Source organism: Octopus bimaculoides, chromosome 9, assembly GCF_046866305.1.
Source record: "Octopus bimaculoides isolate indiv1 chromosome 9, ASM4686630v1, whole genome shotgun sequence".
Lineage (NCBI taxonomy): Eukaryota > Metazoa > Mollusca > Cephalopoda > Octopoda > Octopodidae > Octopus > Octopus bimaculoides.
This window is the reverse complement of record NC_142936.1, coordinates 73,152,773-73,180,025: the sequence shown is the minus strand read 5'-3', so window position 1 is coordinate 73,180,025 and position 27,253 is coordinate 73,152,773. Positions and strand designations below refer to the sequence as shown.

The 27,253-nt window shown below is 39.4% G+C and overlaps 1 protein-coding gene across 2 annotated transcripts in view; it reads left to right on the top strand.

Moving 5' to 3' along the window:
• LOC106869093 (diamine acetyltransferase 1) overlaps positions 1–27,253 on the top strand; it is a 104,822-nt gene that overhangs the window by 67,246 nt on the left and 10,323 nt on the right. For both annotated transcript variants that reach the window (XM_014914621.3, XM_014914622.3), the window contains 2 exons: positions 9,829–9,912; positions 13,523–13,665. In XM_014914621.3, the coding sequence (XP_014770107.1) occupies positions 9,829–9,912; positions 13,523–13,665 (227 nt within the window). The remainder of the gene's footprint in view (positions 1–9,828; positions 9,913–13,522; positions 13,666–27,253) is intronic.

Here is a 27,253-nt window from a genome sequence, read left to right as displayed (position 1 = left end):
AAAAAATGGGCTACAGCAAATATTCTGCTCAATACCACAGATTTGCTTGTCAGTTGTTTGACCTTAACCAGTTGGACATGTCCCTTGGTGGCTGACGATATGTGCATCTCTGATCATGAGCAGAAATAGTGGGGGAGCATCATAGCCATGTGTTGAGAGGAATTCTTTAGGGTTTGGATAATACACCTCTGGAAATATGGGTGTTTTGTTCAATGTCCTTAAACAACCCTTCTTCAGGGACCTTTTGAGCAGGTTGGGCTACTCGACCTGAAGAAAATTCTAACTGGGCCCCACCTGTAAGGTTATGCGCTGTTTGTCTTGATATGAGATCACCATGTCAGCACATAGTTGTGATGCATGTGTCTGTTGTACCCTTACCAGATGGGTAGTCATGATGGGCATACTGGGCTTCGTATATTTTACCCCAGTGTCACTTTGATGGCATGTACTGCTCTTTCACTCAATAACACTCAATAATAATAATAAAGATGATGATGATTTCAAATTTTGAAGGAGGAGATAAGTCAATTACATCAACCTCAGTACGCAACTGGTACTTATTTTATCAACCCCGAAAGTATGAAAGGCAAAGTCGACCTCATTGGAATTTGAACTTAGAACGTGAAGACAAATGGAATGCCACTAATTCACCCAGTGTGCTAATGGTTATGCCACCCCACCATAAGAATAATTCTTTCTCCTATAGATACAAGGCCTGCAATTTGAGATGAGAGGGCTAGTTGATTAAATGATCCCAGAGTTCAATTGATACTTACTTTATCGATCCTGAAAGGATGAAAATCAAAGTCAGTCTTGGCCAAATTTGAACTCATAATGCAAAGATAGACAAAATTCCACTAGGTATTTTGTCCAGCATGCTAACAGTTCTGCCAGCTCGCCACCATTATAATAGTAAAACAGATAAACAACATGATGGGGAGGGGAAGGGTTAGTTGAAAGACCTGTATATTCTGATATTAGTAGAATTTGGCAATGTACCAAGTGAGAAGAAATTTAATATTATTCCAAGGACAAGTTGGCAGATTCTGTAAGGAGTAGAGTGAGATAGTTGTTGATAAACTGATAATAAATAACTCTTATATTGAATTATTCATGACTTTATTGATATAGTATGGTCACTTGATGCTTCGGGGCATTAGTTATCAGCAGGTAATGCACACACACACACACACACACACACACACACACACACACACACACACACACACACACACACACACACACACACACACACACACACACACACACACACACACACACACACACACACACACACACACACACACACACACACACACACACACACACACACACACACACACACACACACACACACACACACACACACACACACACACACACACACACACACACACACACACACACACACACACACACACACACACACACACACACACACACACACACACACACACACACACACACACACACACACACACACACACACACACACACACACACACACACACACACACACACACACACACACACACACACACACACACACACACACACACACACACACACACACACACACACACACACACACACACACACACACACACACACACACACACACACACACACACACACACACATATGCTCCCACATATATCTGTTATTAATAAATTCAAATTACTGTTATGAATGTATGTATAAAGGAAACAAGCTAGCAGAGTTGTTAGAGCAACATAGAAATCTTGCTTTGTGGTATTCCCTCTGGTTATTCATGTTCTGACTTCAAATCCTACTAATGTTAACTTTGCTTTACATTCTTCTAGAGTTAATAAAATAAAGGTCCAGCTATGTATTAGGATAGACAGTATCAACTAACCTTGTGCCCAACTAAATTTAAGTCCTTGTGAGAGGATTTGGTAGAGTAAAACTGAAAGAAGCCTCTTTGACTTTGCTTTGCCATGTCCATCAACAAGTCCCAAGGCCAAACACTAACAACAACAGGCCTCCATTTAGGCCAACCATGCTTCTTGCATGGCCAGTTATATGTCAGATGCAGAAAAATCCTTTTCGTGTTTGCCCCAAAAGCCAAAACAAAAAAAATGTCGTCTACTGTGAGGTGCTGTAGGGCATCCAACACACTGCAGCTTCCCTGCCAAACAGGTTTATGGTGAGTGAGTACTATTGTTACCATTCTTTCAAAATTACCTGTTTTTCCTGGCTTGAGTTTTGGCATCACTGCACCCACTGCTTTTCATGTGAACGAAAAAGGATGTTTATACCTGTGAATGGTTAACAATCCTTTTCAGGGCTATTGTGAGAATGATAACATGGCCCTTTTCAGGGCTACTTTACAGTCAATTGCTGCACCTCCTGAGATGCTCTTGTGGCTTCTCCAGGGCTTTTCACCATGTTGTTACTACTATATTTATGGTCTATGGGAAAAATCACTTCTTCCTCAATGTCAATGTTTGCAACTTAGCACGAAAAAATTTTCAAAGAGCTGTACAACATAGTACTGGTTTCAAATTTTGACACAAGGCCAGCAATTTCAGGGTAGGGTGTATGTTGATTACATCAACCACAATGCTCGACTCCAAAAGGATGAAAGGCAAAGTCAACCTCAGTAGTATTTGAACTCAAAATGTGAAGACGGATGAAATATCACAAGGCATCTTGCCCAGTGTGCCAATGACTTTGCCAGATCGCTATCTTAAGCTAGTAATTCATATTAAAACAATGGTGATGAACTTGGAAAGAAATTCCAATAAACTATGAGTTTATTGCTCACACACCATTCTGTATGTCACCCTTTAAGCTAATAACAGATACTGAGAAATAAACATGAAGTCAGAACAGAGCCGTATTGTATATAAAAATAGCCTAAGGTTTGTAAGTTTGTTTACACTTATGCTAAAGTATTATGTTCAGCATGGTTGCACACTTAGTGAGCCACAACCACCATGCAACAGTGAACCTAAAAGTATTTATTCAACACCATACACCAAGGAGCCTAACTTAAATTTATTTATTCAAAGCCACTCTTTCAACAGAAAGGTCACCTTGATAGCATTTCTTTTTGTTTAGTTTTACTTTTTTTAATTTTTCTCTGTGTATCAGGTGTTGAAAATCATCTCACCTGCATAATTATGTTTTGTTTTGTTTACTGACTATTCCATATTCATTCTCCCATCCCACAAACTCTTGTTGAAAACACATGTCATAGAACAAAATTGGATTCTTAAAACAATTTTGTGTGTGTGTGTATAATTCGGTTTACAGGAGTGGGAGGGGTGAGAGAAAGAACAGTAGCCTCAATTTTTGGCAGGACCTTACAGCCTAGTGTCCTAAGTGGTGGTAATAGACCAGGACCCTTGGGTTACTCTAGCAGGAAGGAGCACATCAGAATATGAAGTTATCCCTATTAGACAGGATTCCTGGCTCCAGATGCTTGCAACAGAGTGGACTCTGCTAAAGGCACTCCCTGCCCCCCAAGGGCCCAGCTGGTAATGTGAAATCCAGCCTGTGATTCAAGACTCCCAGCAAAGAAAGGATAACAGTATACAATCCATCCAATGAAGTCTAACATAATTTTACCCAAAGTTTAAAACCCATATTTATATAAACATTATTATTATTACTTGTACTGCAAAAGGAACTCTCACAGCAATATTTTCTCTATTGTGGTTTCTTACTTCATGTCCAGCTGTATGCAGGGCTGTGGAGTCAAAACAAAAATCTTCGACTCCGACTCCTCTACTATTGGCACCTCCGACTCCTCTTTATGTAATGAAGTGATTGTGGTCTACATATCTCATAAAGCATATGCATACACTTGTACTTTGAGTAGGCCCTCTATGTTATAACTGGTTTATATTAAAGAATAAAGATATTGTGAGTCAGAGTCGGTATAGTTTTACCGACTCTGACTCACCCTTAATTGTTCCTGACTCTGACTCTACAGCCCTGCCTATATGGTTCACTTACTTTATACAGTAACATAAGTGTGAGAATGAAATTTGCTTGGAAGGCAAACCCAATTTTTCAGGAGAGTGTTCAAAGTATTTTCATTGCCCCTCAAAAAACTTTAAGGGGTGTGCTTGCACCCCTCCATCCCTGTTCCCAAGTCTTTGTACTAAAAAGTTATTTACTTACACACTGTATTGTTTTCTGCTGTAGCTGAGATAGTTTTACAATTTCTTGTAATGTACTGTTAAATTACTTTAAATATTGGTTTTAAATTTCAACACAAGGCCAGCAATCTCCAGAGAGTGTGTAAATCAATTGCATCAACCCCAGTACTCAACAAGCACTTATTTTATTAACCTCAAGGGGATGAAGGGCAAAGTCAACCTTAGCAGAATTTGAATTCAGAACATAATGATGGACAAAATGCAGCTAATGATTCTGCCAACTTGTCACCGTAAATTGCTTAAATATGCAGTGCTGAAATTACAGTACATCTAGTATTCACATGTGTTTTCTATGCCATCAAGGTGCATGGCTCAGTGGTTAGAGTGTAGGGCTCACAATTATGAGGTTGTGTGTTTGATTCCCAGACCAGGCTGTGTGTCATGTTCTGGAGCAAAGTACTTCAGTTCACGTTGCTCCAGGTCACTCAACTGTAGAAATGTGTTGCAACATCACTGGTGCCAAGCTGTATTGATCTTTGTCTTTCCCTTGGATAACATCAGTGGTGTGGAGAGGGGAGGCTGGTATACATGGGCGACTGCTGGTTTTCCATAAACCTTTCCTGGGCTTGTGCCTCGGAGGGTCACTTTCTAGGTGCAAACCCATGATCATACATGACTGAAAGGGGTCTTTCCTCTTTAGCATCTATGCCATCAAATATGGTAATTATAATTAACACCTCAAGGTACATCTATGTTCATGATTAGAATTGAAAATTTTGTGTTTGACAAACATAAATTGTACTTGGAGCCTGCTTTTGTAAACCAGTGTTGGCAATGGTGGTGGTGGTGATGATGGTGGTATGTAAACCTGTACTCAGCTCTGATCTAATACTCCTGTGATCAAATGTTTTAGTCCTGACCATCCCATCTGTTTTGTTTTCAGCCATAGTGCATCTTGGATTATATGTTCTCAGGTGTCCAGCCTTTGTCTTTTTTTTATCTTTATTTTTTATTTTTTCAATTTTAAAATAACTGGGTGGGGTTCGAATGAGATTTAGCTGCTACGTGCAGCAAGTCTTGTAACTATGTAAAGACTACTAGACTATAAAATTTAGCTATGACACTGTTCATCATCATTGTTTTAACATCCACTTTTCTATGCCTGCATGAGTCAGATGTTTCCTTCCCAATCACATGGTGTCAAGTTGAGTCCCACCGCATGGCACCTTAGGTAAGTGTCTTCTACTATAGCCTCGGGCCAACCAATACCTACATATGTGCGAACAATGCTTACATTAATAGAGCTGCTTTTAATCCTTAATATATATGTGTGTGTCATCATCATCATCATTAACATACGTTTTCCATGCTGGCATGGGTTGGACAAACTGACAGGAGGTGGCCAGATAGGAAGTTACCCAAGCTCCATGTTTGTTTTGGTATGGTATCTTCAGCTGGATGTTCTTCTTAACACCAAATATATATATATATATATATATATATATATCATCATCATCATCATCGTCCTTTAACGTCCGCTTTCCATGCTAGCATGGGTTGGACAATTTGACTGAGGACTGGTGAAACCAGATGGCTACACCAGGCTCCAATCTGATTTGGCAGAGTTTCTACAGCTGGATGCCCTTCTTATCATCATCATCATCATCATCATCATCATCATTGTTTAATGTTCACTTTCCATACTGGCATGAGTGGGAAAGTTTGACAAAAGCCATCTAGGTAGAAGCTTGCACCAGACTTCTGTAACTATTTTGGCAGGATTTTTACAAGTGGATGCCATTCCTAACACCAATCACTCAGCAGAGTGGACATACATACATACATACACGCATACATACATATATATATCATCATCATCATCATTTAACGTCCGTTTTCCATGCTGGCATGAGTTGGATGGTTTGACTGGAGACTGGCAAGCCAGGAGGTCGCACCAGGCTCCAATCTGATCTGGCAATGTTTCTACAGCTGGATGCCCTTCCTAACGCCAACCACTCCAAGAGTGTAGTGGGTGCTTTTTATGTGCCACCGGCATGGGAGCCAGTCAGGCGGCACTGGCATTGGCCACATTCGAATGATGCTTTTTACATGCCACTGGCATGGGGAACCAGTCAGGTGGCTCTGGTAGCAACCCACGCATAAATGAATCGTGCTTACTGCATGCCACCAGTACTGGTAACAGCCTCAACTACAATTTCCATTTGATTTTGATTTCATGAAAATTCATGAACTGATCTTGGAGGACTGTCACCAAACAACTGATGAACTTGTTGATATGACTGGTGTGTCCTGGAGCTCCTGCCAACAAATTTTGAGTGAGGAATTGCAAATGAAAGAGTTGTAACAAAATTTGTGTCTCACTTGCTAACGGAAGATCAAAAGAAGTCACAACTGAATGTGTGTCGTGAACTGAAAGAACAATTGGAAGTCGATCTGGACCTTTTTTCGAAGGTCATCACTGGTAACGAAAGCTGGTGCTATGGAATTTGCAGATGTGGGAGAGGTGAAGAAAAAATGACAGAGGCTAACGAAAAAACGACAAAGGCATCACTTTGTAAGAGTTCCAGTACTGCGCTGAATAATGGAAAACTTTGAAGGCGATGGATCTTAATACTAGTTTTATGGTATTAAAGTTTAAAAAAATGAATCTTCTAGATTTGATATTGATCTGTATGAACTGACAATGTGAAATGACCGGATACCTACTTTCAAACAACTAAGTAACTTGAAGCAGAATTTATAATTTTGCAAAAATAAGCTACAAGATATTTATGGAGAATATAAGCTTGTATTTTGCTTTATTCTCATTTGCCTTTGGTATAATACTTATAATTGTACATAAGACTTTTCCTGTTGCTTTCATGTATTATCAGTGTATCCAAATCACTAACTCACTGTAATAGGTGTCAAAGAGTGTATTTCAACTGCACAAGTCTGAGAATAGAGTAAGGACAGCATTTTTCATTCTCTCTCAATAACACGCAATCTTGAGACAAAATTAAAAAGGAAGACATAACAGTGCAGCACTAACAAGAAATAAAATTTAGATGATAAATTTGGTAAAAGAGAAAAATATTATACTGAATTTTCATCAGTACATTATTGCTATTTAAATTATGGACATAAGAAAAATAAAAGGCTAAGTAGACCTGATACTAATATATATATATATATATATACACACACACACACATATACATACATATATATGGTGAGCTGGCAGAGTTGTTAGCATGCCAGGTGAAATGCTTAGTGGCACTTTGTCCGTCTTCACAGATTCTGAGTTCAAATACCATCAAGGTTGACTTTGCCTTTCATCTTTTTGGGGGCGGATGTAATCGACTTACCCTTTCCCCTGAAATTGCTGACCTGATGCCAAAATTTGAAATCAATATGTATATATATTTATAAGTATGAATATCTTATTATTCAACAATTTGATTTGGCTCCATGTGCATTATGCTAAAATCCATCCTGTGTTCAATAAACACAGAATAGCAAGTAAAAGCATCAGTGATTACTAGTAAGAGATATGTTAAGTGGCTCAGTATTGACAAGGAGATAATATTTCATGCTGCTACTAATGGCATATGATGACTTAATGACTAGCATTGCTTTATTTGCTATTTCTGGCATTCTTCCTGTTCAGACCGAATTCTTGAACTAAGCACATGATTTTCTTCCTTTTTTTATTTTTTATTTTTTGTTCTTCTTATCCTAGCAACATACTCAGCGACAGACCTTTCTCTAATTATGACACAAGCTAGTGGAATGTTTTTCCGGTTAATCCTTTCCTGTTTTGGCTCAATTTATTTGTATGATCTGTTTAATGGTGCTGAACTGGTTGAGTTGTAAGAATGTTGGATAGAATTCTTAATGGAATTTCTTCCAGCCCCCTATACACTGAGCTCAAATCCTTCTGAGGTCAACACACTTTCATTTCACTTCCTCAATCCAAGGGTCCACAAACGCCAGGCTGTGGATCACATAGTACCATGCCACACAAAAACAATAAATATTTTAATTTTATTTCTATTTTATTGACCGTCGCAGTCTGCAGGTTGTTTTTTGCATCATATATGTTTTATATTTCTCTTTCTCTTTCTCTTTACTTGTTTCAGTCATTTGATTGCGGCCATGCTGGAGCACCGCCTTTAGTCGAGCAAATCGACCCCAGGACTTATTCTCTGGAAGCCTAGTACTTATTCTATCGGTCTCTTATTTTTGCCGAACCACTAAGTTACAGGGCCGTAAACACACCACCATCAGTTGTCAAGCGATGGTGGGGGGACAAACACAGACACACAAACACACATACATATATATATATACATATATACGACGGGCTTCTTTCAGTTTCCGTCTACCAAATCCACTCACAAGGCTTTGGTTGGCCCGAGGCTATAGTAGAAGACACTTGCCCAAGGTGCCACGCAGTGGGACTGAACCCAGAACCATGTGGTTGGTAAGCAAGCTACTTACCACACAGCCACTCCTGCGCCTATCACAGCCAAAGAAGCAAGTGGCTTAGTGGTTAGGGTATTGGACTCACTATCATAAGATTGTGGTTTTGATTCCTGGACAAGGTGATGCATTGTGTTCTTGAGCAAAACATTTCACTTCACATTGCTCCTGTTCACTCAGCTGTAGAAATGAGTTTAGCCTGGAGAGGGATGGACTCTACCAGGTTAACGATTCTGCTAGCTTGCTGCCCTAATAATAATGATTATTATTACCTCTGCCTTAGCGAAGGCGGAAGTATTGTTTTCAGTTGTGTTTGTTTGTTTGTTTGTCTGTGGTCATGATATCTCAAGAATCGCTGGATGGATTCAGATGAAACTTTCAGGGGTGTTTGGCCTCGTGACTGGCACAAACAGATTACATTTTGGAGTCGATCCGGTACCGGACAAGGATTCTGGATTATTTTTTCCTGTTTTTTACTTAATTTTTGAGGGCGGTCAGTTTCATTTTTTAGTATTCACGTTTGTGAGAGCAATCGAGTTTATTTCAGATATTCTCATTTTAAAAATCATCTCTGGCTAATCGTTGAGAGGATATTGGTGTTGCCTTGGCAGAGGTTTACGCTCTTTGAGTGCTCTTGTTATTATTATTATTATTTATTTATTTCAAATCTATGAGGGTGTCGGAGAAAAAGATACATATTGATATTGATATCTTTCTTTTTTGCTGCTGTATGTATATCTCTACGTCTCTATGTTTCTTTCTTTCCTTTTAACTATCTCTTTGTATATCTACATGCTTCTCTTATCTCTCTCTCTCTCTCTCTCTCTCTCTCTCTCTCTATATATATATATATATATATATATATATATATATATATATATATATATATTTATATATGTGTGTGTGTGTGTATAAACACACACATACACACATATATATATATGTACACACACACACACATACATTTCTCTCTCTCTCTCTCTCTCTCTCTCTGTCATTTGTTGTTTCATTCTTTCACAAATTCTTTGGTTATCCCTTCTTTTTCAGTGTATACTTACCTACTTGCTTTTTTTTTTAATTATTATTTCATTATATCTAAACCCCAACACTTTATGTCTGTCATTGCATTGTCCCCTCATCCTTCACCCTTGTGACAAATAAATGAAATTATCATCATCATTATTATTATTATTATTGTTTTCATATTTTCCAGTTCTAAAACAACATGGATTTGGAAAGCATAAATATTTCCATTTGCTAGTAGCAGAATGTAGCCCCGACGATGACTCTGAGCTAGGTGAGATTTCTGTATTTCTGTCATTTAACAAATCTCTTTCTTTCTGATTAAGTAATTAATTAAAAAAAACAAAAAAAAACTATACATGGTTGGTGTTCTGACTCTATATGTGTGTATATATGTATATATGCAATATATGTATGTTTGTGTGTGTGTGTGTGTGTGATGATTATTGCTTCATGTCAGGTGATAGTCTCCTTACATGCAACCTGATTATTCTAATTTACTTTCATCTTTGCATGTGCACAGATATGACTCTGTGTGTGTGTGTGTGTGTGTGTGTGTCTGTGTGTGTGTATGTATGTGTGTGTGTGTGTGTATAAAGTCCTTGTAGGATATAAAGTTAGGGTATTTCCTATGGAGCACTCAACCCGAGTTCTGGGCTACCACCACAGTCAGATTCCTGACTAATACCGAAATTCTTCAGGTGCAGAAAATCCTGGTTTCACGATAGTAAAACCGTTATGTGGGTGTGATGAAGAGTAAAATATAATTCAAATAATAAGACAAAGAAATACTTCAACACATTTTTAATGATCATTTACAATTGTACCAACTCTGCTTACATCATCGGTTTACTCAAAAATTCAAAGTGAAAATTTACATATTTTTGGCTTTAGTCATTAGAGGTTGAAGAAGTGCCACTCTAATGTCTAAAACCGCAAATATTATGTAAATTTTCACTTCAAATTTTGGTGTAAACTGGTGGTGTAAGCAGAGATGGTACAGAAACAATTGTAAACAACTGATCGTTAAAGATGTGTTAAAGCATTTCTTTGTTTTATTATTTGGATTATATACAGATGCTTATATATAGGATGGTAAGCTGGCACAATTGTTAGCACACTGGGCAAAGTGCTTAGTGGTATTTCATCTGCCGTTATGTTCTGAGCTCAAATTCCACCAAGGTCGATTTTGCCTTTCATCTTTTCAGGGTCAATTAAATAAGTACCAGTTGCACATTGGGGTCAATGTAATCGACTTAATCCCCTTTGTCTGTCCTTGTTTGTCCCCTCTATGTTTACCCACCTGTGGACAATAAAGAAATACATAGATACATATGTATGTATGTAAATATATACATGATTTATTTATAACCTGCTTCATATTGCTACTCTTTTGTAATTAATACCAGAGTTGAGAAACTTTGACCCAATATGTAAATGAGTTATATTAGTCACATGTTTTGTTTACATATTAAATCACCAGCAGTTTGGGCAGTATAGGTGACTGAATCAAGATTGTTAAATATTAATGAAAACATTCAGTTCAGTCTTGAATCTAACCTGTAAACATAAGGCCATCATGGGCTTAATTTGATAACATGAGTAAGCATATATGCGTGACTTCACATGTTTATCTATGCATTAACTTACACTGTGTTGGTGATCTAGAAAATAAATATGATATATTTAACTTTTTTTCGCTCAGTCATTCTATTTAATGATTAATAATTATTATTAACAGGCATAGCCATGTGGTAAGATGTTTGCTCCCCAACCACATGGTTCAATCCCATTGTATGACACCTTGGGCAAGTGTCTTCTACTCTAGCCTCAGGTCAACCAAAGCTTTGTGAGTGGATTTGGTAGACAGAAACTAAAGAAGTCTGTTATATATATATATAAATACATCTACAAGGGGTTGCTCAAAAGTTCTTGGTTTTAAATGTATTAGGACAATTACCCTCCATAGGACAATTCCCCACCGACAACAACTACCCTGTAGACCAATTATCCTCCCTTGGTTAATTACCCCCTGTCTAATATATTAAGAAGTTTTATATCATCTGTTGTCCTTGGGGGGGGGGGGGAGTCATTGTCCATGGAGGGTAAATGTCCTAGACTCGGCTTTAAGAGTATCGTAAAAGGTCTGGTTGGATGCCTAACCTTCCAGGTTCTTTTACAGGGCTTTAAAAAACTGAAGGACCACTGCAAGAAGTGTGTGAATCTGAGAAGGGAATATGTTGAATAAAATCATGATTAACTGAACATCCTGTATTTTCTTTTACCCAAAGCCAGGAACTTTTCAGCAACCCTCGTGTGTGTGGGTATAAATATATATATATATATATATATATATATATATATCATCATCATCATCTTCATCGTTTAAACGTCCACTTTCCATGCTGGCATGGGTTGGACAATTTGACTGAGGACTGGTGAAACCAGATGGCTACACCAGGCTCCAATCTGATCTGGCAGAGTTTCTACAGCTGGATGCCCTTCCTAACGCCAACCACTCTGAGAGTGTAGTGTGTGTTTAAGGGTGTTGTAAAAGGCCTGGTTCAGGGTCCAACCTTCTGAGTTCTTTCACAAGGGTTAGAAAAACTGAAGGACCGCTGTGGGGGGGAATATGTTTAATAAAATTTAATTAACTGGGCCTCCTGTATTTTTTTGTTTTTTTTTACTGAAAGCCACAAACTTTTCAGTACCCATTGTTTATCCTTGAGTATCATTGTGTCTGTGTTTGTTCCCCACCACCACTTGACAGCCAGTGTTGTTTTGTTTACATCCCTATAACTTAGCTGTTTCATAAAAGAGACTGATAGAATAAGAAGTGCTCAGGTGTTATTTCTTTACTCCCCACACAGAGCTACACACAGAGGGGACAAACAAGGACAGACAAACGGATTAAGTCAATTATATCAACCTAAGTGCGTAACTGGTACTTATTTAATTGATCCTGAAAGGATGAAAGGCAAAATCGACCTTGGCGGAATTTGAACTCAGAACGTAGCGGCAGACGAAATACCACTAAGCATTTCACCTGGTGTGCTAACGTTTCTGCCAGCTCGCCGCCTCAGGTGTACTACACACAATAAGCTCATTAAGTAAGTACCTGGCTTAAAAACAAATAAGTACTAGGGTTGATTTGTTTGACTAAAACTTCTTCAATGCAGTGCTCCAGCATGGCCACAGTCTAATGACTGAAACAAGTAAACGTTAAAAGTTATTTCATTTCAGAGATGTATTTGTCTGTCAAGAGCTTTGATCCGTGATTGTGTGTTGAGACTAAAACAATTACAGCATGGAAGGGACACTTTGACCATTCGAAAAAGCACTCAAAAACTGTTAACTTCACTTAAACATTTATTATTTGATGTCAAAAGGGCAGCAGGCTGGCAGAACCATAGGGACCCCAGGCAAAATGCTGCTAAGCATTTTGTCCCTCTTTATGTTCTGAGATCAAATTCTGCTGAGGTTCACTTTGCCTTTCGTCCATTCAGGGTCAATAAAATAAGTACCAGTTGAGTACTGGGGTTGATGTAGTTGACTTACCCCCTCCACCAAGATTGTTGGCCTTGTGCCAAAATTTAAAACCAATATCTGATGTCAAAATTTTTATCATATTAATTGCAACCTGACATTGTTCACTTGAGTGGAACCATGTCAGTGACCAGGTTGCAGTCGGCATGAGGAAAATTTTTACACCAAATAATAAATGTTCAAACGAAGTTTCTGTGTGTTTTTAAATGACTAATAATGCATCTTTCACATTGTAATTATTTAATTTTAGTTTAATCAATTCTAATGATGATTAAAAAAAAAATTTTTTTTCAGAATTCCTTTTTTTTTATTTTTCTGTTTTCGTTTTAAAATTGCAGCTGGCAAGATTGGTGGTTATATTCTGTTTTTCTTTGGTTATGACCCTTGGCAAGGAAAATACCTTTATGTGGAAGATTTCTATGTCACCTCATGTTGTCGAAAAGTTGGTATGGGTAGCGCCCTCTGGAAAGCAGTCATTAAGGTAAGAAACCAGCAAAAATGATCAACAAACAACATGGGAGATAAGTTTTTTACTTCATTTGTTTCCTCTAATATTCACTATTATTGTTGGTTGTGTGGTTAAGAAGCTTGCTTCTCAACCATGTGGTGTCAGGTTCAGTCCTACTACATGGATCCTTGGGCAAATGTCATGTACTATAGCCCCAAACCAACCAAAGCCTTGTGAGTGGATTTGATTAACAGAAACCAAAATGTATATCTATTTGTATATCTATCTACCTATCTGGCGAGGGGGTGGGGGTGCAGGGCTGGTTTTAAGCCAATTAGAAAAATTCAGCCCTGAGCCAAGAGGGGGCCCAGTGCACATACTCAACCAGGGGATTCTATGATGACCTTTTAGTATATTATTGAGGCTAGTGCTGGGGCCTCAAGCCCTCAATGCTTTTGGGCTGGGACAGGTGTACAGTAAGAAGCATAAAACATCAATCTTCAGCTTTTGTAGTGTAGAGGGGCCTCACTGACAATTCTGTAATTGCGCTGTACACTTCGTAGCACTGGCCCTGGTGGGAATAGGAAGTTGTACTGCTTCAGTTTGACATCATCTGATAATTGCAAACTAATACTGCTGTTATAAAAGTAGTGTCCCTCATTTGCAGTCTTTTGAGAAAATCTGTTCAGTCATGGGGATATATTACAAGGGCGAATCAGAAAAAGTAATGCAATTTTTATCTGCATTATGCACAGGAGCGGCTGTGTGGTAAGTAGCTTGCTTCCCAACCACATGGTTCTGGGTTCAGTTCCACTGTGTGGCACTTTGGGCAAGTGTCTTCTATTGTAGCCTCAAGCCAACCAAAGCCTTATGAGTGGATTTGGTAGACAGAAACTGAAAGAAGCCCATTGTATATATATATATATATATATATAGTTGAAATTTACAGAAAAACAAAAGACGAAGACAGGTGTATAAATAGCAAGCAGGTGTATAAATAGCAACCAGGTGTATAAATAGCAACCAGGTGTATAAATAGCAACCAGGTGTATAAATAGCAACCAGGTGTATAAATAGCAAGCAGGTGTATTAGTTTGATGCTCCAGAAAGTGAGAAAGTCTTTTATGTTTTGAGCCTATGCTCTTCAACAGAAACAAACACGAGGAAATAAACAGAGAGAGAATAAAAAAAATCTTGTCGATTTAGCAGTCCTGGGGTTGATTTGTTCGACTAAAAGTGGTCAAATGATTGAAACAAATAAAAGAATTACCTTTTGAATAATTCTCATGCATTTTTGAGGATGATTCATAAAGTAATGCAAATAAAAACTGCACATTACTTTGTGACTCAACCCTCATGCTTTGCTTGGAATCAGGTAAAAGTTGGTACCAGGAAAGGCATTGTCTGGACAGAGGACATTTGTTTCAATGAATGCTGTCCGACCTGTGCAAGCATGGAAATGCAGACATTAAGATAATGATGGTGATGGTGATTAATGATTTCTGTATCATATGCAATTGTGGTTAAAAAAAAAGAAGTAAAATATTATTCACAATCTTTCTTTCTTACCACAGTTCTATTCATAGACGTATGATTGGATTCATCAGCAGGCATATTCCTAAATGGGTGATTAACAGAGATTTCTAATGGAAAACAATAGAAGAAAATGAGTGGTGGTGGTAGAGTGAGTTATGGTCATGGTGGGAGGTGTAGCTTTATGAGAGTATCAGTTGACCAAGCTAATTAGAGTGTCAGACTGACCAACAGACGACAACTTGTCATTTATCGTTTGCGCTCCTAGGTATGAATGATGACTTAAGGCATATTTATAGCTTTTTATAAGGTGATTAAGCAACAGAAGCAGCACTAATCACCTTCTTAGTTTAGGGAAAATGAACGGAGTTGGTATTCAGTAAGCCGACATCACCATCATCACCATCATTGTTGTTGTCATCACTAATTTTTTTTTTTATCAGCTTTCAATGTTGGCATGGGTTAGATGTTTTGACTGAGTTGAAAGACAGTGAGTTGCTACACAGTGGGGTTGAACCCAAAACCATGTAGTTTCAAAGTGAGCATCTTAACCACAGCCAAAGGAATGAATGCAATGAATATGGGACAGGGTCGAACGGGTTAATATAACTTGTTGGCAGAGGATGATGATAAGAATGAAGTATGAACGACTAGTGGGAGTGTAGCCCAGTAACGGTGTAGTTAAGCTGTTACAAACTGACAACTGCAGGAAATATCTAAACAGGAAAGGGAGTTTCAGAACGTTGACATTTGGTGGGAAGAAAGACTGGATGTAGTGAGTGGTTAGCGTAAGGGCCTGAGGTGTGGGAGACATAATATAAAGGGGGAAACAAAAGGAATAGAGATAAGTGAGTCTGGAGTATCTGAGCAGAGCTACCACTGAGCTCCTAATTCAGAGTACCAGAGTGACATAAGACTGGTCAGCTATGGAGAATAGAGGCCACAGTAGCTGTAGAGGCAGTGAGAGAGAGAGGGGGGGGGAAAGCACAATCTGTGGGTTAGAGACTGGAGTGTGTTGTCTGAATGATTTTATGCTAATCAGTTGGGGACTGTTCATATATATGTGTGTGTGTGTGTGTGGCAGGTGAGGGGTGGTGGAGAATTGTCCCTCATCTGTCAAAATACTGCAGGAATTTGGTGCCAAGCAAGCAGGCTTGTAAAAAATAACTTGTATTAAACAGCTTCTCAGAAAGACAGGAGAAGCAGAAGGGTGAGTGAAGAGATGGATGTAAAAACCTTGGTTTAAGAAACCACACACACATGCTCACTCACACACACACACACACACACACACACACACACACACACACACACACACACACACACACACACACACACACACACACACACAGTCAAATGCGTGCATCTTTCCCCTCTTCTTACACCTGCCCCCTCCCCCACTCATCTCCCACCTCACCCCCACCATCCTGCCACCTTCCTCAAGACAGATACGAACTTGCCAAACTGTAACAACTCCTCCTTGTGTAGGCATTTAATTAGAACTGTCCTTTCGACCTAAAGAGGCTTCAATCAGACAAAACAGAAATCTTGTTTCCTGTGTAAAGGTTACAGTAGGGAAATAGAAACCACAAACGTCAGCGGGGTGGGGGAAGAACTACCACCACCACTGCAACTGCCACCATCACTACTACTACTACTACTATGCAGTAATTTTGAAGTATGTTTGCATTTATATTCAGGAATCATTCTTTTTTTTCCTTCCTTTCTTTCTTTTTTTTCTTTGATGCTGTGTGTGGGAGGAGAAGATGAAGAATGGAGAGTAAGGTGATAGGATGGGAGGAAAATATGGAGGAAAAGTTATGCGTATGTTTGTGTGTATATATGTATACACACATACATACATATATATATATATATTATAGGTAGGGTTAAAATCCAAGCTATGTCCTCATGAAGCACATCTGATTATTCCAGTATTCTAAAATTGTATGTAGGCGTTGTATTTGTGTGAGGTATGTATAAGAGTTGAAAATTCTGGGAAATATTTTCTGTAGAGTAAATAATATCAGAAGTGGAGAATACCAAAGAATTTTCCAAACTCCTGTTTTGATATATATGCAGAGAGAGAGAGAGGGAGGGATGGGTGGGTAGGAAGTTTAATGTAGTACCTTAATAATGATATGATTCTCAAGATTCTTGCAGAAAACTTCCGGAACAATGAAGGTCTTATAAAGAATTTTGGAGTAGGAGTGAGGGAGATTGATAAGTAATTAGAATAATAGAGACACTTATAACACATACACACACATAGATAGATAGGTTAGCTAGGTCAATAGATAGATAGATAGACATAGGTATATATTTATAATGTCGATAGAGAAATATAAACATATATAGCTATAGACATTACTATATATACTGACAAACCTAAGAGTGAGCCTCTAAGTGGTTGCACAACCTGCTACAATAGCAGCCAAACGTTTTTCCTTAAATCACCACAAATCAATGTTATAAAAAGGTAAAAAAAAAAACATTGGATAATGTAGTTCTGGCTAGACTATGACGGGGGGAAAATAGAGAAAAAACAAAACAGTTATAGCTGGAACAGCTTCAATCTCTGATCAATTTTTTGGGGCTAAAAAACAACAATAATTCTTTCTACTATAGGCACAAGGCCTGAAATTTTGGGGGAAGAGGCTTGTCAATTACAGGCAATGTTGTTGGTGGAAAGTCCCCTCAGGCATTCTATGGAGAATAATAATAATAATAACAATAATAAAAAGAGCACTCAGAGAGCACAAACTGCTACCAAGGCAACACCAATGTCCTCTCAACAATTAGCCAGAGTTGATTTTTAAAATGAGAATATCTGAAATGAACTCGAATGCTCTCACAAACGAGAATACTAAAAATGAACCTGACCGCTCTTAAAAATTAAGTAAAAAAAACAGGAAAAATAATCCAGAATCCTTGTCCAGCACCAGATTGATCCCAAAATGTAATCAGTTCATGCCAGTCAAAAAGCCAAGCATCCCTGAAAGTTTCATCTGAATCCATCCAGCGGTTCTTGAGATATCTTGTCCATGGATAAACAAACAAACAAACACAACTGGAAATAATACCTCCGCCCTCACTAAGGTGAAGGTAATAATAATAATAATAATAATAATGATTTCTTTATTAACCACAGGGGTTTACCGGCAAGGTCATGCACTGTTTATCTTGATATGAGATCACCATGTTGCGCACATATGGTTGTGATGCATGTGCCTGGTGTACCCTTATCAGACAGTTAGTCATGATGGGTATAATGGGCTTTGTATATTTTACCCCAGTGTCACTTTGATCGCATGCACTGTTCTCTCACTCAATAATAATAATAATAATAATAATGGTTTCAAATTTTAGCACAAGGCCAGAAGTTTTTGATGGGAGGTGTTAAGTCGATTACATCAACCCCAGTACTCAACTGATACTTATTTTATTGACCCTGAAATGAAAAGGTCGATCTCAGCAGAATTTGAACTCAGAACATAGATGGATGAAACACCATTAAGCATTTTGCTCAGTGTGCTAACAATTCTGTCAGCTCACCACCTAAAAAACCTTTTCTGCTGTAGGCACATGACCCAAAATTTTACAGGAATGAGATGCTGGTTGTTTACATTGACCCCAGTGCTCATTTGGTATTTATCTTATTGACCCCGCCAGAAAGATGACAGGCAAAGTCGACCTCAGCAGAATTTGAACTCAGAATAATAATGGCAAATGAAACGTCACTAAGCATCTTGTTTGGTGTGCTAACGGTTCTACCACCTTGCAGTCTACAATAATAAGTATTATGCTTAAAGAAATTGGTAAGGTTTGCTCAATAGTATTTTTGTGGGAGGGAGGGAGGAAAGGGGGGGAGTGAACCCGGCAGAGGTGTTGGAAGAAGTGCAGTACAATAGTAGTAGTAGTGGTGGTGGTGGTGGTGGTGGTTGTAGTTGCAGTGGTAAAAAGTATGTTCTTACTGATAGTAGTGGTAGTAGTAGATATGTTTTTATTATTTAGTAGTAGTATTGGTAGTAGTGGCATTGATTGCAGTAACAGTGGTGGTAGTAGTATAATTAGTAGCAGCAACAGCAGATTTGATTGCATTGGTGGCAATAGTGGTAGTAGTAGTAATGTTTTTATCTGTAGTAGTCGTAGTAGTAGTGTCTTTATCTATTGTAGTAGTAGTAGATGTTTTTATCTGTAGTAGTAGCAATAGTAGCAGTAGCTTTGACTGCAGTAGCAGCAGTAGTAGCAGCAGCAGCAGCTTTGACTGCATTATTGGTGTGGTGGTAGTAGTAGTAGTAGTAGTAGCTGTAGCTTTGACTGCAGTAATGGTGGTAGTAATAGTGCTGGTAATAGTAGTTTTGATTGCAACAGTAGTAGTAGTAGTGGTGGTCTTGTTGATGTTGCTAGTGTTGTTGTTGTTGTTGTTGTTTAGCCACTGGTCAGCCTTGATTGAGCAGACTTTTGATCAAGGACATTCCAACTAGGACCATCCTGTCCTTTTAAGGTTATTCAGGAAAACATTCTCCAACATGTCCTTCCCTTTTTCCCAAGACAATAAGTAAAGTGTGATTTTAGAAAAATTTTGTTGCTATTTCTTGTGTAGAAGTTGTTGCTGTTAGTGGTGATGGTGCAGTGGCGGTATGATGGTATTGGTGATGGTGGTGGTTGTAGTGGTTTTGGTGATAGCATCACTGGTAATGATAGTGGTGGTGGTGGTGGTGGTGGTGGTGATATTGGTGGTTTTGGTGATGGTATTATGGCGGGGGTAGAAATGATGGTAGTGGTAGTCGTAGTAGTAGTGATGGTAGTGTTCATAATGATATTGGTGGTGGTGGTGGTAGTAACAATACTGCTGGTTATGGTAGCAATGGTGGAGGTGGTGGTGGTGGTGGTGGTAGTAACAATGCTGCTGGTTATGGTAGCAATGGTGGAGGTGGTGGTGGTTATGCTGGTGGTTTTGGTGATGGTATTATGGCGGGGGTACAAATGATGGTGGTGGTGGTGGTGGTGGTAGTCGTACTATTAGTGATGGTAGTGTTCAAAATGATGATGGTGGTGGTGGTAACAATACTGCTGGTTATGGTAGCAATGGTGGTGGTGGTGGTGGTTGTGGTGTTAGTGCACTAGTTAGGATAGTCATGGTGCTTCTCTGACAGAAATGGTATTTAGTGCTAGTGATAATAGTGGTATTGATAAACGGCAGCAGTGGCAGTGGTGGTGGTGGTGGTGGTGATTTCTGTAGAGTTTCTGGAGGGGAACAGTATTGATAAGAGAGCTACCACTGGGAAGGTAACACATCAGATGCCATCTTGCTTCCTTAAATACCAAACGAAGTATTAGTTACTGGTTACAGATGTGGAAACAGTTGTAATAGTGGTGGTGGTGGTGGTGCTCGTCGTTGTAGTGATGGTGGTGGCTGCGTTTGTGATTAGTGTTGATGCTGATAGTGGTGGTGGTGGTGTTTGTGATGATGATAGTGACAGTGGTGGTAATGATGGTAGAGGTGCCAACGATGGTGTAGTAATAGTTGTGGCTGTAGTAGTATAAGTTATGAGGATGGTAGTGATAGTCGTCATAATGGTGATTACAGTGCTGATATTTCATAGTGGCAGATGTAGTGGTGGTAGCGGTTGTGTTGCAGTCGCAGTGGTAGTAATTATAGTTTTGAAAGTAGTGGTGGTGATGGTGACCAAAGTACTGACCATAGTGATAGTGATTAGTAATAGTAAAGATTGTAGTATTGGTAGCAATCATTGTGATGGTAGTAGTACAACAACAATGCTGAGAAGTCCTACTAAGACACTTCTAATGGTACCAATACAAAATTGTTATGACAGTTGGCAGGGAGGCACATGATGATAGTGATAGCAGTGGTTGTGGTGGTGGTGGTGGTGGTGGTGGTGGTGGTGGTGGTGGTTGCTGTTACAGCAACAGCAATGTTAAATGTCTGACTTATATATCACCCTCCCTCCCTCTCTCCCTCCACCTAGTTGCACTAGTACAAAATAAAAAAAATTAAAAAATAACTCCAACAAAAAAAAAAAAGAACAACATTACTAGTTGGATGGGATGAGCATGGTGATAGCAATGCTATTATTGATTGATGTTATATCAATAATTGTATTGCTTTTGCCCCGTCTTCTCTCCCACATGTCACTCACATACTCCTACATCTCTCAATATCTGTGTTGTTGAGGCTGTGCCAAAGTGGTGGGGGTCTCTATGCAAAACAAGGATACTGAAAACTTTTTAGTATCACCCTGACACCTCATCATCACTATCTTCTCTCCTTTTCCAGTAGACATGGCCATAGGAGTGGCTGTGTGGTAAGTAGCTTGCTTACCAACCACATGGTTCCGGGTTCAGTCCCACTGCGTGGCAGGCACCTTGGGCAAGTATCTTCTACTATAGCCTCGGGCCGACCAAAGCCTTGTGAGTGGATTTGGTAGATGGAAACTGAAAGAAGCCCGTCGTATATATGTATATATATGTTTGTGTGTCTGTGTTTGTTCCCCCACCATAAACTTGACAACCGATGCTGGTGTGTTTACGTCCCCTCCCCGTAACTTAGCAGTTCGGCAAAAGAGACCGATAGAATAAGTACTAAGCTTCCAAAGAATGAGTCCTGGGGTCGATTTGCTCGACTAAAGGCAGTGCTCCAGCATGGCCACAGTCAAAAGACTGAAACAAGTAAAAGAGTAAAGAGTATGTATTTCTTCTGCAGCAAGGCACCCATAGCTATTCCCCTATTGTACTCTTGCTTCTCAAAACCTGGCATAAACCACCTTCTTTAATTTTATCTTCCCACCTCTCAACCCTAACCCCTGGACCAAGAAGTTCTTGTTTTGCAAGCTACTTGACGACCTCACTAGTCATCATCATCATCATTATCATCATCGTTTAACGTCCGCTTTCCATGCTAGCATGGGTTGGACGATTTGACTGAGGACTGGTGAAACCAGATGGCTACACCAGGCTCCAATCTGATTTGGCAGAGTTTCTACAGCTGGATGCCCTTCCTAACGCCAACCACTCCGAGAGTGTAGTGGGTGCTTTTTACGTGTCACCTGCACGAAGGCCAGTCAGGCGGTACTGGCAATGGCCATGCTCAAAATGGTGCATTTTATGTGCCACCCGCACAAGAGCCAGTCCAGAGGCACTGGCAACGATCTCGCTCGAAAATCCTTAAAGCACCCATTGCATTCTGTAAGATGGTTGGCATCAGGAAGGGCATTGAGTTGTAGAAATCCTGCCAAAGTAGGCAGTGGAACAGAATGCAGCCCTCAGACCTGTCAGATCATATCCAATCAGTCAACCATCCAATCCATGCCAGCATGGAACATGGATGCTGAATGATAATGATATGAAGCATAAATGCACAAGAGCCTGTTGATTCACTTCATTTTTGCTAAGAAAAATTAACAAATTAAGGCATAGGAGTGGCTGTGTGGTAAGAAGCTTGCTTACCAACCACATGGTTCAGGGTTCAGTCCCACTGCGTGGCACCTTGGGCAAGTGTCTTCTACTATAGCCTCGGGCCGACCAAAGCCTTGTGAGTGGATTTGGTAGACGGAAACTGAAAGAAGCCCGTCGCATATATGTATATATATGTATGTGTATATGTTTGTGTGTCTGTGTTTGTCCCCCCCCCCCCCCAACATCGCTTGACAACCGATGCTGGTGTGTTTACGTCCCCGTAACCTAGTGGTTCGGCAAAAAGAGACCGATAGAATAAGTACTAGGCTTGCAAAAAATAAGTCCTGGGGTCGATTTGCTCGACTAAAGGCGGTGCTGCAGCATGGCCACAGTCAAATGACTGAAACAAATAAAAGAGTAAATTTAATTCAGATAATTTATGCATAATGTATTATTATCATCATCATTTTTATATCTTTTATTTTGTTTTTGTTTGTTAGACGAAACTTCATGACAGCTTTTTTTTTTTTTTTTTTTTTTTTTAAGGTGAAATGCTCTTCTCTTTGCTAATCCTTGCTTTTCTTTTCTTCTTTTAACAAGGAAGTTACTTTCATTCCATTTGTTCTCAACAAAGGAATCACTGATATTGAAGCTTTCTTTTTTTTTTTTTTGGCTCACTGGAGAATGAGAACAAAACAAACACACCTTTTAACCCAGCTGGTTTTATAAAAACATATGGAAATGACATTCACACATACACACATACATATAGAAATAATAAGCAAAAAACAGGTGTTGTGTGTGACACTTTACCTTGCCCCTGATTTTTTATTATGTTTATTATGTTTATATAGGCGCAGGAGTGGCTGTGTGGTAAGTAGCTTGCTTACCAACCACATGGATCCGGGTTCAGTCCCACTGCGTGGCACCTTGGGCAAGTGTCTTCTACTATAGCCTCGGGTCGACCAAAGCCTTGTGAGTGGATTTGGTAGACGGAAACTGAAAGAAGCCTGTCGTATATATGTATATATATATGTATGTGTGTATGTGTTTGTATGTCTGTGTCTGTCCCCACAACATCGCTTGACAACCGATGGTCGTGTGTTTATGTCCCCGTCACTTAGCGATTCGGCAAAAGAGACCGATAGAATAAGTACTAGGCTTACAAAGAATAAGTCCCGGGGTCGATTTGCTCGACTAAAGGAGGTGCTCCAGCATGGCCGCAGTCAAATGACTGAAACAAGTAAAAGAGTAAAGACTAAGGTGGGCCATAAGTCTTTCACTACATAAATTCGATACATTCTGGAATTGTCAATGACAAACTTCTGTTTTACTGCACTTGAATAGAATAAATAAAATAATGTTGAATACACATGTACATGAACAAAATGAATAATAATAATAAACCTTTCTACAATAGGCACAAGGCCTGAAATTTGGGGGAGGAGGCTAGTCAATTTCATCAACCCCAATGCGTAATTGGTACTTATTTAATTGACCCTGAAAGGATGAAAAGCAAAGTCGACCTTGGTGGAATTTGAAGTCAGAATGTAGCAGCAGACGAAATACCACTAAGCATTTCACCCACCATGCTAACAATTCATCCAGCAATAATAATAATAATAATAATAATAACAATACTCTTACTCTTTACTCTTTTAAGTCATTTGACTGCGGCCATGCTGGAGCACTGCCTTTAGTTGAGCAAATTGACTCCAGGACTTATTCTTTGTAAGACTAGTACTTATTATATCGGTCTCTTTTTGCCAAACCGCTAAGTTACAGGGACATAAACACACCAGCATTGGTTGTCAAGTGATGGTGGGGAAACAAACACAGACACACAAACACACATACATATATATATATATATATATATATATATATATATACATATATACGATGGGCTTCTTTCAGTTTCCGTCTACCAAATCCACTCACAAGGCTTTGGTCGGCCCGAGGCTGTAGTAGAAGACACTTGCCCAAGGTGCCATGCAGTGGGACTGAACCCGGAACCATTTGCCACCAGGGTGTATGAGGGGAGCAATACAATGACAGACACAAAGTGTGATGAGGTTTACATATAATGAAATGATAAAATTGTTTTTTTTTAAAGTGGGGATGTAACTATCTACAGTATACAATGAAAAAGAAGGGAAATATACATAGTATACAAATTAAGAATAAAAAAGGGGGGGATCATAGAGATGTAGCTCTCTTGATACAGGATCACCTCTAGGAATAATCGAGGAACCCCACTGCCTGAGATCTCCCCAAACACCAAGAGCAAGTGCCCCTTCCAATTCCCTTTCTCCAAATCACAGGCGAAAATGGCAAGAGTGGATGACACCTCTCTAAGTGTAACTTAGAGAGGTATCATCCACTCTTGCCATTTTCACAACTTTCAATAAACTCACTCAAGGACAGCACTTCCATCTCCAACTTCAGTTTCCTTTTCAAGTGAAACTTGAAGAATTCAGTAAGACCTCTACCAAAGAGGAAAGCATCTGTCCTTGTGCTTTCAGCCTTGTCCACCACACAACCTCTTTTTTCCCACCCTGTATACACACATTAGCAGCAGCAGCATTGTTTTTAATGCACACTTTTCCACATTAGCATGGGTCAGACAAAATTCAATGAGGTAGATTTTCGATGACTGAATACCCCTTTTCCTGGGTGCCTAGAACTCCTTTTGATGCCTGTCATTCAATGAGTTTGTCAAAGTTAACTTGTTGTTATTAATCCTCAGCTCGGTTCTCACTGAACAGATCTAAAACTGAAGAAAGCATTCCACTCATAGCCATCCCATCTATTTTTTTACTTTTTTAGTTTCAGTTCTTGAGTACCCATAGAAGAGTTGACTCCCTTGATAGTAATCTCGTCACATCTCTCATCTAACAATAACTTTCTTCCATTCTCTTCAACACCCTGAGGTGCTGGAAAACGCTCACAATTCCTGCCCCTCTTTATGCTACTAAACTATCATAAAAAATATTCTCCAACTATATTATTTGGTATATCATGCTTATCCTTCTTTTTGTGTGTGTGTGTGTGTGTGTGTGTGTGTGTGTTAAGAAGCAAGGGTATGGTTTATATATATATATTGCATCAATCTCATTGTTTTGGCATCTGCTTTTCCATGCTAGCATGAATTGGGCAGGCAGTGCTTTATGCCCAAAATGTCCTCCTTCATAGTGCCAAACCTTTTAATCCTCTGTTATCACAGTGTTCATGGGTACACTCTTTGCTTTGCTGGCACTCCGTCGCTTACGATGTCGAGGGTTCCAGTCGATCCGATCAACGGAACAGCCTGCTCATGAAATTAACGTGCAAGTGGCTGAGCACTCCACAGACACGTGTACCCTTAACATAGTTCTTGGGGATATTCAGCGTGACAGTGTGACAAGGCTGACCCTTTGAATTACAGGCACAACAGAAACAGGAAGAAAGTGTGAGAGAAAGTTGTGGTGAAAGAGTACAGTAGAGTTCGCCACCATCCCCTGCCGGAGCCTCGTAGAGCTTTAGGTGTTTTCACTCAATAAACACTCACAACGCCCGGTCTGGGAATCGAAACCACGATCCTATGACCTTGAGTCCGCTGCCCTAACCACTGGGCCATTGCGCCTCCACATGGGTACACTATACCCATTCTAAAAGCCAAGACACAACAGGATATGGATACACACAAACTTTTGCATGGTTTCCATCTAGTAAATTCCATCCACATGAAATATTGGTTTCAAATTTTGGCACAAGGTCAGCTATTTTGGAGAAGGGAGTGAGTCAATTACATTGACCACAGTGTTTAACCGGTACTTATTTTATCAACCCCAAAAGGATGAAAGGCAAAGTCAACCTTGGAGGAATTTGAACTCGGAACGTAAATTCCACTCAGCAATTTGCCCAGTGTGTTAACAATTCTTCCAGTTTGCCACACAAAATATTGTTCAAGCAAAGTTTATAACTGAAAACCTTTGCCTGAGGTACTATGTAAGGTGAGAATTGAACCCTGGATTGTGTGGTTACAAAGCTTTGCCAAGTGCTTTCTACTTTCATAAGACAGCCATCATTCAACTCAGCCTCCATGGGTCCCATTCCTTGACCATTGCTTTCCTTCTGTTTTTCTTTCTTTCATTCTGGGATTTTTTCTCCTTTTTTTTTTTTTTTTTTTTTTCACAACCAGACACAAGCATGGCTGTGTGGTTAAAAAGCTCGCTTTGCAGTCATGTTGTTTCAGGTTCAGTCCCACTGTGTGGCACCTTGGACAAGTATCTTCTATTATAGCTCTGAGTCGACTAATACCTGTGAGTGAATTTGGTTGACGAAAACTGTGTGGAAGCCTGTTGTGTCTAATATGTGTTTGTATGTGTGTACACTCACACCTGCTTGGCAATTGGTGTTGGTTTGTTTATGTCCTGCAACTTAGCAGTTGGGCAGGAGAGACCAACAGAATAAGTACCAGATTTAAAAAACATAAGTACTGGGGGTTAATATGTTCAACAACAACCATTCTAGATAGTGCCCCAACATGACCACAGTCCAATGACTGGAATAAATAAATGATTTAGTAGTATATATATTTTTTCCTTCTTCATTTACGATCTTCTATCATTACTCTTTTACTTGTTTCAGTCATTTGACTGTGGCCATGCTGGAGCACCGCCTTTAG